This window comes from Schistocerca americana, chromosome X, assembly GCF_021461395.2.
Source record: "Schistocerca americana isolate TAMUIC-IGC-003095 chromosome X, iqSchAmer2.1, whole genome shotgun sequence".
In the NCBI taxonomy this organism is placed as follows: Eukaryota; Metazoa; Arthropoda; class Insecta; order Orthoptera; family Acrididae; genus Schistocerca; species Schistocerca americana.
The window spans coordinates 623,693,972-623,712,191 of record NC_060130.1 but is presented as its reverse complement, the minus strand read 5'-3'; the positions used below and the strand labels follow the sequence as shown (position 1 = coordinate 623,712,191).

At 44.2% G+C, this 18,220-nt stretch overlaps 1 protein-coding gene across 1 annotated transcript in view; it reads left to right on the top strand.

Moving 5' to 3' along the window:
• Positions 1–5,739: 5,739 nt before the first annotated feature.
• LOC124556208 overlaps positions 5,740–18,220 on the top strand; it is an 86,754-nt gene continuing 74,273 nt past the window's right edge. Inside the window, exon 1 of the mRNA XM_047130197.1 lies at positions 5,740–6,079. Within this exon, the coding sequence (XP_046986153.1) occupies positions 5,740–6,079 (340 nt within the window). The remainder of the gene's footprint in view (positions 6,080–18,220) is intronic.

Genomic DNA, 18,220 nt, shown 5'->3' with positions numbered 1-18,220 from the left:
CACAACCCTTCACCTCACACGACCCTTCCATCTTTCTTCCTCCGCTTTCCTTCGCATTACTGGCTTTTAGTCGCTACCTTTTGTTCCACAGGACCCCATTGTTATAGCCATCATTATACCTCCGTTATGACCGTGATCATTTCCATGCATCACCAGCATCAATATAGCATCATTTATAATACCATCAGTGATTATATTTTAACTGAATAAGGACCAATCAAGTGAAAATGCGATAGATGGCTCTGAGCACTATGGGACTTAACTTCTGAGGTCATCAGTCCCCTAGAACTTAGAACTACTTAAACCTAACTAACCTAAGGACATCATACACATCCATGCCCGAGGCGGGATTCGAACCTGCGACCGTAGCGGTCGCGCGGTTCCAGACTGTAGCGCCTAGAACCGCTCGGCCACTCTGGCCGGCCGAGGTAGATGGAGGAAGTAAACTATTTATGATTTCAAAAGTAATCGCCATAACCATTAGTACACTTATCCCATTTATGTTTGCGGTTGCCTACGGACCATGATTGTACTCAGATGTGCATCTCTTCGTTCGAAGCAAATCAACGGACACGAATGTCTTTTTTTCAGTGCACCAAAACGATAGATTTCGGGTGGGGAGAGATCGGGGCTGTATGAAGGATGTATAAGGGCTTCCTAGCGCAACTTATGCAGTGTACGCAAAACAGCTTTGGCAACTTGTGTGTGCTCCTATATTTATTGTTATCTGATTGATGTAAAATCACTTATATTGTTCACCAATGTATTTTTTAAACAATCATTTATTGCTATCTGCTTTTATGTGTTTTAAAACATCTTTCCAAGTTGTGTAACCTACGGCTAATTAGCAGTTTTATCGCTGCCAGTCTGCCCCTTCGTGAGGAACTGAAATAAAAATAAAATGAAAAAACTGTGTTATTACTCACTTGGAACATAAAAACTCTGTTGACATGAGGACAGTGTTATCTTAAAAGACACGAAGCACTGAACACTTCAGCGTGAGGTTGCGAAAGCTGGAACTTAAAAAAATATATTTTTATGAAATATCTTAGGAACAAAATATATTCTTAAATATGAAACCGTCTTTAAGCATTTTACTTTGTTACAGCTATCACTTGAAAATGGTATAATCACGATCGTGGGGAATATACACAAATGAAAAATGGAAACGTTTTAAGAGCTAAATCTGACGTAAGTTGGGAGAATGAACAAAATAACGTATCTCTGTTTGTACATAATTCTTTTCTGTATCCAAAAAATTGAGAAACTATTCTGATACCACAAAATTATGCTGCTCATCTCATCACCGCAATAAATAATGAGACAAATAAATTTGAAAAGAAATACCTTATTAAGAGCGTTCTCAGGGCCACACCATTAAAGCAACTGATTCCAAGAGCCAATACGAAAGTTTTTATACGTCTATTTTTGCAAAGAAGAAAACAGCAACCAGCTAATGCTCATGCTGTTTATTTACACACATAGCACGGTTACCGGTTTTGGATGAACAGGTTGATAGTCAGGCAGCTGGTCACATGTATATTACATTTGTTGCTGTTTGCATTGGTTGTTGGTTGTTGTTTTTTCAACAAATAACGTGAACAAGAACAAAATGTAAAATAAAAGTGAACAGTCGTCTGGAGATGAACCTCTCGGTTCGAAGCCAGTATATAATTAGCATTATTAACAGAGAACAATTGTTGGTTTCTTCTATGCAAACATCAACATGTATTTTGTACACAGGCACGGTCTGAAACATTTCAGTTTTCGAGAACAATGTAGGAACAAAGTTTTTATTCCAAGTGCCGTAAATACTAAGGCATTAGGTTTCATAGGATCTTTCAGATATACTATTGTTAAAAAAGCAATAATTAAGTCAAAAATGCATCGAAATAAAAAAAATTCTTGTTTTTTTTCATCTACATACACTCCCAATTAAGTTTGGAAAGTTATATCAGGCATATATCCGCCTCCAGACTCTCGGCAGGCTGTTATTCGGTCTATGACGTTCGTGATGACTCTTTCAGCAACTTCTCTGTTGATGTCGCTGATGAAATGTTGAATTTCTTCCTTTAATAGGAGAACAGTTTGTGGTTTGTTCACGTGGATATTGGACCCCAGTAAAAGAAGTCATTTGGCTTTGCCACAAAATCTGGGACACCACATGTTGCCTGTATCCATTTCATCCAGAGCAGGCCAGAAGTTGTTTCTGACCATTTCACGATAACGCTCACCGTTAACTGTTGCTGCATTGTCGTCAAAATCTTAAAAAAAGAGAGGTCCGATCACACCACCTGCCCATAAACACCACCAAACTGTGATTCGCAGTGGATGCATGTGGCTGTCTGGGATCACCCTAGGGTTTTCTTGATCCCAAATACGGCAATAGTCGGTTACATAACCCACACAGATGAAAATGTGTCTCGCTGAAGATTATTCTTCTTGCAGAATTATTGTCCTCTTTTTGTTTTGTGGGATTGCATTTGGCGAAATTTCTCCGTTTCAATTGACCTGCTTGTTTGAGATATTGCTTCAATTGAATCTTGTATGGGTGCAGATGAAGATTCTTTTTCGAAATTCGTTGCATAGAGACTGTCGAAATCCCCAGTTGCTGAGAACGACGTTGCAGCGACTTTTGAGGGCTCACAGCCACACTATCCCGCACCTATACAGTGTTTTGTTCCCTACGAACCGTACGGTTTCCCCCAGGCGATTTTATGGTTGCAACTTACCCGATTTCCTCGAATTTCTTTATCAACAGCAAAATTGTTGATGCTGTAGGAGCATTAATACGTCCGAAGACCCCGCCGGTTCTGTAGCGGGTTTTCACAATGATGATACGTTCCTACTTTGTGAACCGTTCCATGGCAACTCAGATCCTGAAATACACAAACAACGTTTAATCAAGTAATCGGAATGGCAGTCGATATTAAAAATAATAAATACAATGCTGTAAACTTGGAAACAAAATTTTGCGACCAAATTTAAAAATTGCGTAATATGTGAAAGACACTGGATTTGTAGTAATACAAGTACAGAAATAAAGGCATTAGGTTTTTAATTATTAGAACTGTCTTCAACAGAAACGACTTCTCATATCTTTTAAATTTTGGAGCTCCAGAGGGAAGCACAACGTAGCACACAGTCTACGCGCCATCTATTAACGCACGTTTGAAAGATTTCCTACATGCTTTGGAACCTCTGTCAGGTCTAAGGACGTGTTACAGATTACCGTACAGTAGCAATGAAAATGAGTTCGCTGAAACAATGGTACTTAGAACGTTTTCTATTTCCTTTCCTTGCTTCCTTGTTGCGGGTGTCCTATAGCTGTTGCTTCATCCTGTATCTCTGTTGCCAAATCCCTCGACCTCGTCATTCTTCATCATCCTCTTTCATTTCTCTTCTCTCCCTCGCCTCTTGGATTCCAATTAGCTACACTTTCTGAGGTCTTTCTCTTCTTTCTCTTTCAGGAGGTAGCCATGAAATTACTGTCTTGGGCCATCTATCTTCATTGACTCTTCTGATATGTCCAAATCATCCTATCTCTCTTTCTTCTATCTTATCCGTAATACTATGAGCATGTATCCTTTCACTTATTTTCTCATTTCTTACGTGGTCAAGTCGGGAAATTCTACAGGTTCTTCTCAAGTGGCCCATTTCTAAAGCTCTAAGTCCCATTTTTTCTTTCTTTCTGTGAGTTCCTAGCACTCACTCCCATATGTTATTACTGGTTCCACGATGAATTTGTAGAAACGAATTTAGACCTTTAACCTTCTTTCTGAAGACCAAAAAATAGGGTTTAATTTTTGGATAGCCGCCCTTCCCTGCCTGATCCGTTATTGGATATCTCTGTCACGTCTTCCATCACGTGATAGCATACTACCCATGTACTTCAACTCTTTACACACTTTAAACAGATGTTCGTCAGTGTTCAGTCTTCTCAGCGACATGGATACTCCTCCTCCTAAAAATTAGTTTTCAAACCCCTCTTTTTATAATCTTCCAATAACTTCCTGAGAATGTAAGATGTATTCTCTTCGTCGTTTGCTGCAACAGCCTGATCATCAGCATAGAAAAGTGTGTACATACTCTGGTTCCCTGCTTCAAACCCCACGCCCATGCACCTTCTACACCACAGATTCAGTTCCTCCTGCACATACATCTTAAAGAGTGTGGCAGACAGACAGCATCCTTGCTTCAGTCCTTTAGTTAATCTGAAGGTCTCTCTAGAAATTTCTTTCCCTACTTTAATGACACATTCCGCCGGCTTGTAGAGGTTTACGATACTTCTTACATAAAGTTTTGGAATTTCCCTGACCACAGCACCTCGAACAATAGCTTTAGTGGTACTGTGCCATGTAGTTGTTCTTGTTGTTGTGGTCTTCAGTCCTGAGACTGGTTTGATGCAGCTCTCCATGCTACTCTATCCTGTGCAAGCTTCTTCATCTCCCAGTAGTGCAACCCACATCCTTCTGAATCTGCTTAGTGTATTCATCTCTTGGTCTCCCTCTACGATTTTTACCCTCCACGCTGCCCTCTAGTGCTAAATTTGTGATCCCTTGATGTCTCAGAACATGTCCTACCAACCGATCCCTTCTTCTTGTCAAGTTGTGCCACAAACTCCTCTTCTCGACAATTCTATTCAATACGTCCTCATTAGTTATGTGATCTACCCATCTAATCTTCAGCATTCTTCTGTAGCACCTCATTTCGAAAGCTTCTATTCTCTTCTTGCCCAAACTATTTATCGTCAATGTTTCACTTCCATGCATGGCTACACTCTATACAAATACTTTCAGAAACGACTTCCTGACACTTAAATCTATACTCGATGTTAACAAATTCCTCTTCTTCAGAAACGCTTTCCTTGCCATTGCCAGTCTACATTTTATATCCTCTCTACTTCGACCATCATCAGTTATTTTGCTCCCCAAATAGCAAAACTCCTTTACTACTTTAAGTGCCTCATTTCCCAATCTAATTCCCTCAGCATCACCCGACTTAATTCGACTACATTCCATTATCCTCGTTTTGCTCTTGTTGATGTTCATCTTATATCTATCCTCCTTTCAAGACACTGTCAATTCCGTTCAACTGCTCTTCCAAGTCCTTTGCTGTCTGTGATAGAATTACAATGTCATCGGCGAACCTCAAAGTTTTTATTTCTTCTCCATGGATTTTAATACCTACTCCGAATTTTTCTTTTGTTTCGTTTACTGCTTGCTCAGTATACAGATTGAATAACATTGGGGAGAGGCTACACCCCTGTCTCACTCCCTTCCCAACCACTGCTTCCCTTTCATGCCCCTCGACTCTTATAACTGCCATCTAATTTCTGTACAAATTGTAAATAGCCTTTCGCTCCCTGTATTTTACCCCTGCACGTTTAGAATTTGAAAGAGAGTATTCCAGTCAACATTGTGAAAAGCTTTCTCTAACTCTACAAATGCTAGAAACGTAGGTTTGCCTTTTCTTAATTTATTTTCTAAGATAAGTCGTAGGGTCAGCATTACCTCAAGTGTTCCAACATTTCTACGAAATCCAAACTGATCTTCCCCGAGATCGGCTTCTACCAGTTTTTCGATTCGTCTGTAAAGAATTCGCGTTTGTATTTTGCAGCTGTGACTTATTAAACTGATAGTTCGGTAATTTTCACATCTGTTTCTTTGGGACTGGAATTACATTCTTGTTGAAATCTGAGGGTGTCATATGCTTCCTCAATACCAATGCAGGCGGGAAATGTTGTCTTCCCGAAAATACTGCGTACACAAGAAAAGTGAAAATAATGGTACCTTTAATACGGTCTGTGTGACGCCGTTGAAGAGAACGTTGGCTGCGGAGTCGGGGCGTTGCGCTGAGGGGGGCTATCTGCGTGGCGGTTTATCTTGCCTGGTGACGCGGCGCGGCTATAAGAGCGCCACGGCCCACGGCCGCCGCCGCTTCAGTCTGTCCGCAGGCTCCACCGCCGCCGCTACGGAAGACCGCCGCTCCCTCCGCCTCCGCCGCTGCTGTATGATCCCTCGCACCGCCATAGCCCACGTCGACCCCGTCCATTTGCTGATTTTCGACTTTTGCGCCGGTGAGTATGTGAACGACACTCGGCCGGCGGTTGTTCACGTCAGCCTCAACATTTCGGCGTTTCTATAAACATAAAATATATTCGCAATTGCGAATACGAACGACCGCTGCATAACGGAATGGTGCACGAAAATTTGTGCCGGGCGGGGCTCGAGCCCGGTTTTCCGCCTTAATCCTTAGGATTTCCGTGTACGAATAGTGGCCAGACCCAAACTTTCAAACGTAGTCATCCATGTGTCACAACCTGCACTCATACGTTAACGTATATTACAGTCCATGAAGGACATATTTATTAAGAGTCGAGGGCCTCGTATCGGCTGATAAATATGAGTCTGAAGTGTCTGTGCTGTTAAGAAGAACTTCAGAATGAAATTTTCCTTGAGAACACAGGCACTGCAATCTCGTATCGTGTCTCTTGACTTTACCGCGTTTATCTTCAGTCGAGCTACTCGTGTACTTTCAGGGACATGATAGCGCATCATTCGAAATGGAAAGTAATTTCTCTGAAATATTTCCTGAAAGTAACGTTCTTGTAGTTGTGGTATTCAGTACGAATACCGGTTTATTGCAGTTCTATTCTATCGTGGCAACTGATCACTGCAACCTGCGCCCATTTGCACCTGCTTCCCGTCTCCCTCCCACATTTCTCCATCACCAAAGTGACGATTCCTTGATGCCTCAGTGTGTATCCTATCAACCGTTTCCGTCTTATAGTCAGACTGTGCAGTTTATTTCTTTTCTCTCTATTTCTGTTCGGTACCTCTTCATTATTAATCCGACCTATCCATTTCTCTTTAGTATTTTTCTGTAGCTCTATATTTCGGACACCTCTATTCTCTTCTTGTCTGGATTGTTTGTCCTCCATGTTTCACTTCCGTAGAAGATTACACTCCAAACAAATACTTTTACAAAAGGATTCCGAGCACTTAAATTTTTGTTGAGTATTAATAAATTTCTCTTTTTCAGAAACACTTTTCTCCCCAGTCTACACTTTATATCCTCTCTGTTCCAGCAAAAATGGTTCAAATCGCTCTCAGCACTATGAGACTTAACTTCTGAGGTCATCAGTCCCCTAGAACTACTTAAACTAACCTAAGGACATCACACACATCCATGCCCGAGGCAGGATTCGAACCTGCGACTGTAGCGGTCGCGCGGTTCCAGACTATAGCGCCTAGAACAGCTCGGTCACCCCGACCGGCTCTCTGTTCCAGCCATAGTCAGTTATTTTGTTGACTATTTTCAGTGTCTCATTTCCTATACTAATTCCCTCAGCTTCGCCAATTCGACAACATTCCATTATCCTTATTTCTCTTTTGATGTAGTGCATCTTATAACCTCTTTTCGAGACACTAAAAGTTCCGTAAAATCACCTTCTCCAAGTCCTTGGCCATCTTTGACAAAATTGCAATGGCATCGCCATCCGCAAAGTTTCTATTTATTCTTCTCGAACATTAATTCTCTTCCCAAATTTCTCCTGGGTTTCCTTTACTGCTTACTCAGTGTACAGATTGAGTAACGTAGGAGATAACCTACAAAACTTGCCCTTTTCACTTCTCAACTACTGTTTCCCTTATACTATATGTTTTTCGACTCTCATAACTGCAGTCTAGTTTTTGTACAAACTGCAGATAACCTTTTCTCCCTGTTTTTTACGCCCGCTGTCTTCAGAATTTCAAAGAGTGTATTCAGGTCAACATTGGGAAAAACTTACTCTGAATATACCAATTCTGTAAAAGTAGTTTTGCCTGTCTTCAGTCTATCCTCGGAGATAAGTCGTAGGGTCAGCACTATAAAATGAAATATCGAGCGCCAATGTTTCAGTGCGTTTTGTCATCATTATACATATTCTGGAAGCCATTGTACGTCTCATGCCACAAGACACACATTACAATGTTCGCTACTGTCGTATTTCATAACTAATGGAGCAAAAAAAGAAAAAAAATGCATGCCCCTGATACCCTCGAATGCCCCCTTATCTCTTATCTCATTCTCTCTATCCCCATTCGAAACGTACGATGGAGGCAGTGTCGAAAACCAACAGTGCATACCGATAGTTTAGTGTCATTGTTAATAGCGGGAAATGACATAAATAAAAACATGTGATATAGAAGCAGAAACATTCATATAAACAAGGATCCACAAACTGCCGTTTGCGAGCTAACTGCGAATATGTGGTTACGAGCTGTCACTGAGCTGAAAATGAAATATTGTCCTAGTTAGTATAAGGGGTGATCAAAAAGTTTCCACTTGAATCGATATGCCAATCAGGCAAATTCATCGTGACCACTGAGGCAATCCTCCCTCCGAAGCACCAAGTTGATGATAGCCGTTTGGTAAGACATTGTATACTGCTGCGCGAAGAAGTCAGTAACTGCCAGCTGCACATCCTCGTCCGACAGGAATCCTCGACTCTCCAAGGCCTTTTTTAAGGGACTGAAGGTGTGTTGTTCGCATGGGAAGAGATGAGTTCTGTAGGGTGGTTGCTCGAGCGCCTCCCATTTCAGTCTTCATGTGAAGCTGGCCTTCGAGATCGACCAGCGTCTTGTGTCGAATCGTGACCAGCAAGGAACTTGGTGGACAATTCCACAGCAGCAGTTTCCGACTCATACACTGCCTCAAATACATTCTTCATTCTCCTATGAATGTCTACCGGTGTTTGTCCCACGCCAGCCAACAAAAAAATAACAGCCAGTTGGTCCCGTTTGGATGCATTTGGTAACAACGTCTGCATAGTTCACGTTACCACATTTGCCGCACACGCTTCGGAAAGACACGAATGCCACGCTAATCCCTTGTCTAAATGTCGGTTCTGATACACTCCATCGGAGTCTCGATATGTTGCACATACACTGCAGCAATGGCTTCAAACGAAGACATTTTGACAGACCCTTATACAATCGTATTTAAAATATAAACTTTTCGTTTTGTCACCATCCAACAGAACTTTAGCATGTTACATGTTACGCGTATCTGTTGAAGGAGGTGTTCCTCGTGTCGTCCTCGCATTCTGACTGAATACTGCACTCGTCTCTGCGGTGAGGTACGAACTCTTTCAAACACCGCCGGATCGTCTTGTACACTGATCAGCCAGAACATTATGACCACCTACCTAATAGCCGGTATGTCCACCTTTGGCAAGGCTAACAGCGGCAACGAGTCATAGCATGGAAGCAATCAGATCTTGTTAGGTCGCTGGAGTGCGGTAGTACCACATTTGCACACACAAGTCACCTAATTCGAGTAAATTACGGGGAAGGGGAGGGCGATGAGCTCCGACACGACATTCAACCACATCTCACATGTGCTCGATCTGGTTCAGATCTGGCGAGTTGTCGGGCCAGCATATCAATTGGAATTTGCCACTGTGTTACTCGAACCACACCATCACACTCTTGGCCTTCTGGCATGACGCATTACCTTGTTGAGAAAGATGATCGTCATGAATCATGAAGGGGTGTACGTGGTTTGCAACCAGTCTACAATACTCCTTGGCCCTCAAGGTGCCTTGCACGAGCTCCACTGGACCCATGGATGCACACGTGAATGTCCTCCAGAGCATAATGGAGCCGCCACCAGCTTGTCTCTGTCCCACAGTACAGGAGTCAAGGAGCCGTTGCCTAGGAGACGACGGATTCGCGCCCTCCATCGGCATGATGAAGAACGTGTCGGTATTCATGAGTCCATGCAACGCTCTGCCACTGCGCCAGCGTCCAGTGCCGATGGTCACGTGCTCATTTCAGTCGTAGTTGCCGTTGTCGTGATGTTGACATTGGCACATGCATCTTTCGTCCACTGTGGAGGCCCAAAGTTAGGGATGACAGACTTGTACTCTGTCCAGCATTATAGTCTGATGTTAGTTCCGCCACAGATCGCCGCCTGTCCTCTTTTAACAGCATGCCTAATCTATGACGTCCGACATCAGTAATGAAGGTTGGCCGTCCAACCCCACAACGTCTGGACTTGGTTTCCCCTTGGTTTCGCCACGTGTGGAGGACACTCACCACAGCACTCCTTATAAACCTGACGAGTCGTATAGTTTCCGAAATGCTCGTATCGAACCTCCGGGCCATCAGAATCTGCCCTCGGTCGAACTCAGACAAAACGCGCGCATTCCCCATTCTACAAACGGACAGCACGCTCACTGATAGTACATGCACTGTGCGTTTGTCTGCCTAGCAGTCAGTCCTCGCTAAGTGACGCTGCTGTCGCCTTGAAGGGTTTATACGCTCTTCGAATTATTCAACTGTATGAACGAGAGTACTGTACCTCTCTCTTATGAGATGACCGCAGACAGAAACGTCAGATATTTCAGGTCAGGTGATGTTGGAGCCGTGGGGACGGGCCGTGGACCTCTCCACCACATTGAACAAGGTTCGTATGTATGTAGACGAAGCGACGAATGAAAATTTGTACCAAGGCTAGGATCCGAAAAGGCGTCTCCTGCGCAATAGGCAGATGTGCTAACTACTACGCCAGCCAGGCACAGTGGGTTGCACATACCATTGGTATTCCCGCTCTGCAATGCTATTTTGGGGGAATGCCAAGTGGTCTGATGTGTCAATGGGAATGCGGATTGAGGAGGGAGACGTGCGAGGGTAGTCCATGTAGTTGTGCAAAACCACTGAGTTACGGTGTCGTAGTGATTAGCGCATCTGCCTAGTGAGCTAGTATAGATCTACATTCGTTTTTCAGTCTTCATATACACATCATAGATGTTTGAGACCTGAGAAGGTCTCTGGAACTATATAGGTTCATTTGATTAAATAGAGATACCTTAGACGTCATCTTACAGCAGCAGCAGACTTTGCTGGTGCACAGTCATAAATCTACCGAGTTCCTAATCTATGGGACATGAGTGAAATTTGAGTTCAGTTACATGGGGACTTAATCGAAAAGTTTATATTTCACGTACATTTGTACTAACTATAACGATAATTGATACTGATGCCAATGAAAATTCGTAACCACATGGGAAGCTCCGCCGTTCTGGCCCGTCTGACGCAAATCGGGACCGTCCAACGGTCGTGTAATCTTCAACCAGTGGCATAATTTGGTTGCCATATGAGGGGAAGTGAGAATAGCGTACCACTCTCGCCGCTGTTGTCGGCGTTCTAGACATTAGAGTCGTGATTTGTCATTCAAGTAACTCCTCAGTTGGCATCACGAGGCTGAGTGGACAGTGCTACAGTTCTCCGACCAAGGAAATATCCACGGCAGTACCGAGGAACTGAATGTGGGGCCTCCGCAGGGGAGTCATACACCTTGACCATTCAGCTAAGGAGGCGAACTCGTATCTTCGCACCTACAGTTATTTCACATACGGTTCGTTTGTGCACGCACGTTTCATGTAACCTTCTTGCTTCTATAAGGGGCAGTCAAATGGAAACAAGACAGAAGGAAAAGCAATAAGTAAACTGTTTTGTTAGCACATTTATCCAACACTGTGGCGCAAGATGTCAGTGCTTTCATGAAAAAATGTTTGCGGTTGCCTACGCAAATATCGTTTTACCCAAGCGCGCATCTTTTCGTCCGAAGCAATCGGCAACTAGGTTTTAATTTCAATGTTGACTGTGCCTTACTCTGGCATGTTTTAGTAATTTTATGCGTCTGAAGAAGGCTAGATTAATTTAGCCGAAACCTGGTAAAGACTAGAAAATTTGCGCAACTGAGGCTGATTCTTCAAAATATTAGTCTATGATAGTTGCTGACGGGACTGCAATATGCCAAAAATTCTTAGCTAGAAATGTCTTTCTTCAGGGCTCCAAAAGTGTGAAAATCGTTTGTGGAAGAGATCGGGACTGTATGGAGGATGAGTAAGGCCCTCATAGTGGAACTTCTGCAGCGAAGACGAAACAACAGGCACTCCAACTCCGGGACAAGGCCCCGCTGCTCATTCACTTTCTGAAACTCAGCGGCACAATTAACGTATGGCGACTCATGGACATTTTGCACAAATCAAAGCGCGCCTTCAAGTCCAATCGCACTCGAATGTTGACAGACGGCATCATTCTGTTGCAAGACAACGTCCACTTACTGCCAAGATTGTTTCGAGTATGCTGCAGAAGTTTCACACATCCTCACACATCCTCCATAGAGTCCCGACCTCTCCCCATGGAATTTCAAATGGTTCAAATGGCCCTGAGCACTATGGGACTTAACAAATGAGGTCATCAGTCCCCTAGAACTTAGAACTACTTAAACCTAAATATCCTAAGGACATCCATGCCCAAGGCAGGATTCGATCTTGCGACCGTAGCAGTCGTGCGGTTCCAGACTGAAGCGCCTAGAACCGCTCGGCCACAGCGGCCGGTCCCATGGAATTTCCATATTTTTGGAGCCCTGACGAAAGACATTTGTCGCCGTTGAGTTCCTTCTGAAAAAGAGGTGCACTCCGGGATACAATCATGGTTCCGTAAGAAGCCACAAACATTTTCCCACTAAGGCATTGATCGTCTTATCTCACAGAACTTAGAACTACTTAAACCTAAATAACCTAAGGACATCCATGCCCAAGGCAGGATTCGATCCTGCGACCGTAGCAGTCGTATTAACAGTTATGGCGATTACTTTTGAAATAATAAAGAGTTTACTTACCTTTTTCTATGTGTATCGTTAATTTTGACTGTCCGTAGTATTATCCCATAGGCTGCTTCACCCATAGCCGCTCTCACTGTTAATTGCAGCATACCCTACACATACCCACCACGATTTCGTGACAATGATTTTGTAAACATCTCTTTTACACTCTTTTATGGGCTATACAAATCCGTACGATCCTGAAACCGAGACGTCTGTGTTCTGGTGTACGTGATAAGAACCTAGATACACTACTCTGCAAAACTTAAGGACGAGCTGGATAAAGTAACAGAACACATTAATTACATTGGGAAAATGAATGAAAGTGCCGGAGCATGTTGCCAGAAGTCTCCCAGTCATGCACAGGAGTTTGGACATCATATGGCATGAGATCAGCATGGCTACAGCGGCAAGGCGGCAAGTGTGGTTGGCCCGGTACCACGAGGCAGTTGAAGGGACAGAACAGACAGTGTGCGGCAATCAGCGAGCAGTTACGGTGCACTGTGTTGGTGTTCTTCATTACAACATGACCCGGAGACAACATTTGGATGACTTCACAGGGAGAAGAATCATCGGGAAACTGGAGGAAGGATGAAGCGTGACGAGTGTAGCCGGGGAGTTTGGTATTGCTCACAGCATTGCTTCACGTACATCGGGACCGTTCTGAATCACAGGCTCTGCCCCCGAAAGGAGAGGATGTGGTCGACCATGGTCAACTGCAGATGACAGCTCATTGTGCTATGGGCAAGAAAGGACCCATGACAAACAGTGGTTACAATTGCAACCACATTTAACAGGACTGCAGGGCATGCAATCTCACGCTTCTCGGTGGCACGGTGACGGTATGGTGGTTGTCTCTTTGCCCGACGACCAGTACGTTGTGTTCCGCTGGCACCCGCAGATCGGAGGCACCGCTTGAGATAGTACCAACACCATAAGATTGGGGTTGCGTGCTCTTCTCGGATGAGATCGGATTCTGTAATAAGTGATTCTGGTCATACACTCGTCTGGAGAGAGGTAGCAATATGTAATGTATCCTGGAACATTGTCAACACGATTCGTTTGGAGGTCCAGGTGTTATAGTGCGAGGAGGCACAATTTGCATTGGTAAAATCTTTGAACATTGTACGCTCGCTGGTCAACGTTGCTGTGTCACCGTACTCCTTCCCCAAATGTGTCTTTTAAGCGGTGACTTTATTTTTATGGATGATAATGCGCAACCGCATCGAAAAGGGCAGGTGGAGGAGCCCTTGTAATGGGAGGATATTCAGCAAATGGAATGGCCTGCCACTTGCTCTGACTTAAATCCCATCTATCACGCGTGGAATGCGTTGAGGAGACGTATTGGAGAATGTCCTCACGAAAAAACGACCATCCAACAGTTGTCAAAATGGTTCAAATGGCTCTGAGCACTATGGGACTTAACACCTGAGGTCATCAGTCCCCTAGACCTAGAACTACTTAAACCTAACTAACCTAAAGACGTCACACACATCCATGCCCGAGGCAGGATTCGAACCTGCAACCGTAGCAGTAGCGCGGTTCCAGACTGAAGCACCTAGAACCGCTCGGCCACAACGGCCTGCCAACAGTTGTCAGCCGCGCTGGTGGAGTAATGGAACGCCCTACAACAAGAAATCCCAACCAACCTTGTGGTCAGCATGAGAGCACGTTGCAGAGGATGCACTGCCGTCCGTGGTGTTCACACACCTTGTAAGAGCTATTTCACGCCATGTTCCAGAGACCATTATAAATACCAGTGACACCACTGAAATTATTTTGTTTAGCTAAAATTGTGATATCTGTTCGCGTTATTGCGTTTTACTTTTAGTTACCTTAGGTACTATAGTTTTGGAGGTCTTTCTATGTATGGTCCAACTTTCATCGACCTATGTTACCTGCCGGTGACACATGATACGAATGTTACTTTCGTCTTTAAGTTCTGCACTCCAATGTATGTGAGCAGTCCTGTAGAATGGGTCACGACTTGCGACTTGTACACAGTCTTATTACGGGGTAACGAAACTTTCCCAGAGTTCTCGCAACAAATCTACGCCTTCCATTCACCTTACCTATCGATAGTGCAAAGTGTTATTTTCATTTTATGTTGCTTCGTTGTAACATGCGAAAATAACTCTGTAGGTTTGCTACCAACGTTTTAGTTGGATGCTATAAGCCTCTTACTGTTATTTGTGTTGCCTTGCATTCATCCACATTTCAAGAGAGGTTATTTACCTAGTGGCGATACTTGTTTGCAATAACTTGCTCAACTAAAATCTGGCAGACTTGTAGGTCCCATTTTATAACTCCTTTTACGTAGACTGAGAACGTCTGCGTTTCAGTTATACCTCCTTGAGGAACACCTGAAGAAATTAAGGAAGATTGTGGTTAAACCTCCCGTCCACGACGAGCCATTAGAGTCGGAGCACACTTGGATTGGGTAAAGATAGGAAGGATACAGGCCAAGTCCTTATCAAGGGAACCATCCACGCATTCGCCTTCAGTAACCTAGGGAAACCGTGGAGAACCTAAATTTGGATGACTGGACTGGGGTTTTAATGTAAATTTATTGTCGTTACCACTGTACCATATCGCTTGGTGCACTCTGACGAGTCAAAAAATTATCACAGCCCGCCATGAGATTGAGTGTCACTTGGTGGCATTGTGGGCACGCCACGCGGTAAGGGAAGTATAGAAGGGGAGCGAAGACGAATGGGGGATCGTTTTAGCGACAGCAGTAGCAGTAAATGGGAAATCGAGGTACATAAATAATGTCGACAAAGAGCAGATTATTACGATCCAGTGCGTGTTAACTTGCATCTCGGCATATTGTGTGCTACCCTCATGAACATACATGGAAAGTGGTTGAAGTACGGTGAAACTAGGAGTAGGCGACAAGGTTTGGACGTCCACGCCTCATCACACAACGCGTAGGTGGGAAGCTTGTCCGCTCTGTAAAGCACGATATGTGGCGATATGTGGCTGATCTGACAACAAAGGACAGTACTGGTGCAGCCACAACCGTTTTGGAGCACACTTTTCAGAGCACAGTGTTGAACATGGCGCTCTACAGCAAACGGCTTCTACGTGTTCCCATGTTCAGAAAACGACGTCGTCAATTACAATAGCAATGGGTACAGAATTATAGTGATTGGATTGTGGATCAATGGAAATGTGTCCCCAGATACGTTAAATCACATTTCTTTTTACACCAGATCGATGATCGTGTTCGAATACTCCGTCATTCAAGCGAACATCTGCCCGAATGCTGGACCGCTTAACCTTAATCCCTCCCTGCCTGAGGCCTTCCCTGACAGCAATGGAGTTTTCCAGCGGGATAAACGTCATTGTCTCAACCCCAGAATCGTGCTACAGAGGTTTGAGGATCATGATACAACACTCACATTGATGTCTTGATCACCGAACGCACCTGATTTAAACCTGATGGAACAAATATAGGACGCTATTGGGCGTAAGTGCCACGCCCAAAAACCAGTACTCCGTAATTCACCGGAATTAAATGACCTGAGCTCAAACGTCTGGTGCCATATAACTCCAAAACCTGTCAAGCAATTTTCAAATCTGTACTGCACACAATCGTTGCTGTATTTCTTTCCGGAAGTGGACCAACACGCTATATGCAAGTGGTCTCTGTGTTTGCTTCATCAGTGAGTATTGTTTACGTCTTAGAAGAAGTTGTCGAACGGTGCTCGTGTGAGCTGAAACACAAAAGTTTGTTAACCCTTAAGACGAAGGGTGTGTCTACATATGTAATCCAGAGTTCACTTTTATGGATATAATTCTAAATGTCCTGTCATCAGTTACCACAATTGAAAGGAACCACTGATTTGAAAAATACGTTATTTTTTATCTCTCAGTTCTGAAAGAAATGTGAAAAGCTGCTGTAGTGCCAATAAGCACAATCGGTTTCATCAATTAGATAATAACTCAGAAGATTTCCAGCACAGCATAAACGAAATAAAATACTGTGTATGTAGGCGGAAGAAGATAAGTACGAAGCATAAGGATTAAACTCCACCATGTACCATATACTGATCAGTTAGAACATTATGACCACCTACTTAATAACAGGTATGTCCACCTTTTGGACGGGTAACAGCGGCGACATGTCGTGGCATGGAAACAATGAAGCCTTCGTAGGTCGCTGGAGGGAGTTGACACCACATCTGCACACAAAAGCCACGTAATTCCGGTAAATTCCTGGGAGGTGAGCGATGAGCTTTGACGCGACTTTCAATCATATCTCCGATGTGTTCGATTGGGTTCACATCTGGCGAGTTGGGGGTGGGGTTGTGGGGGGGCTGGTGGACAGCATATCGATTGGAACTCGCCACTGTGTTCCTCGAATCACTGCATCACACTCCTGGCCTTGTGACATGGCGCATTATCTTGCTGAAAAATGTCACTGCCGTCGGGAAACATGATCGTCATGAAGAAGTGTACGAGTGTCGTCGTAACTGCCGTCTGCTTCACGTCTGCTGTGCAGCGAGCTACCTTAATTTAAGTACTAACTGTATTTTTCTTACTTGTCACTTCTTCTTCCGTGTGTATTTGCTTTTAGGAAGCTTTAATTGTCGGGTGCTGTTAATAGTGTTCCATAGATTTCGTGTTTGTTTTGAATACAGTCAGAGAGAGTCCCTTTAGTCAGCCATAGTGCCAGTAGAGTCAGTGTCGTCGTAACTGCCGTCTGCTTCACGTCTGTTGTGCAGCGAGCTACCTTAATTTAAGTATTAACTGTATTTTTCTTACTTGTCACTTCTTCTTCCGTGTGCATTTGCTTTTAGGAAGCTTTAATTGTCGAGTGCTATTAATAGTTCCATAGATTTCGTGTTTGTTTTGAATATAGTCAGAGAGAGTCCCTTTAGTCAACCATAGTGCCAGTAGTGCTAGTGTTTGTTTGCAATACAGTCCAGAGACAGGTAGTGCTATTTTCATTGTTTTCTACAAGAAGTGCCTAGCAACCACAGTTTAGTGAATAAACAGCCGCCTTTAGTGAATTAGCAGTCTAGTTAAAGGTTGATTAACTCTCTTCAGTAAATTGATTCCTTAGGATGGATAGGATGTGTGACTGCTGTGTACGGACGCAGGAGGAGCTGGCCACTGTTCGCGAACAGCTGAGCGTGTTGACGGCCGCGGTCAGCCGTCTTCAGGCTGCTGCCTCGGAGTGTAGCGGCAGTGGGGAGTCTGGTGTGTCGCAAGGTACACGCCAGGTGTTACATGCTTCACCCACTGTCCCTGCTGTCGAGACATCTTCGCGTGTACTGGGCGCGGTTGGGCCACCCTCTCCCCAAGGGGAGTGGCGGGTTCAGCGGCGTTCGCGTCACACGAGACGGAGGGTCAATGTGGAGGCTGGCCGTGTGGCATCGCCCGCTCTGCCTGTGAGTGGACATGTGGCTGCTCCTTCAGCAAGGTCCGAGCAGGCACACGGGGGGAGGGGTTTATTAGTTATTGGAAGCTCCAACGTTAGGCGGGTGATGGAGCCCCTTAGGGAAATAGCGGGAAGGTCGGGGAAGAAGGCCAGTGTTCACTCTGTCTGCTTGCC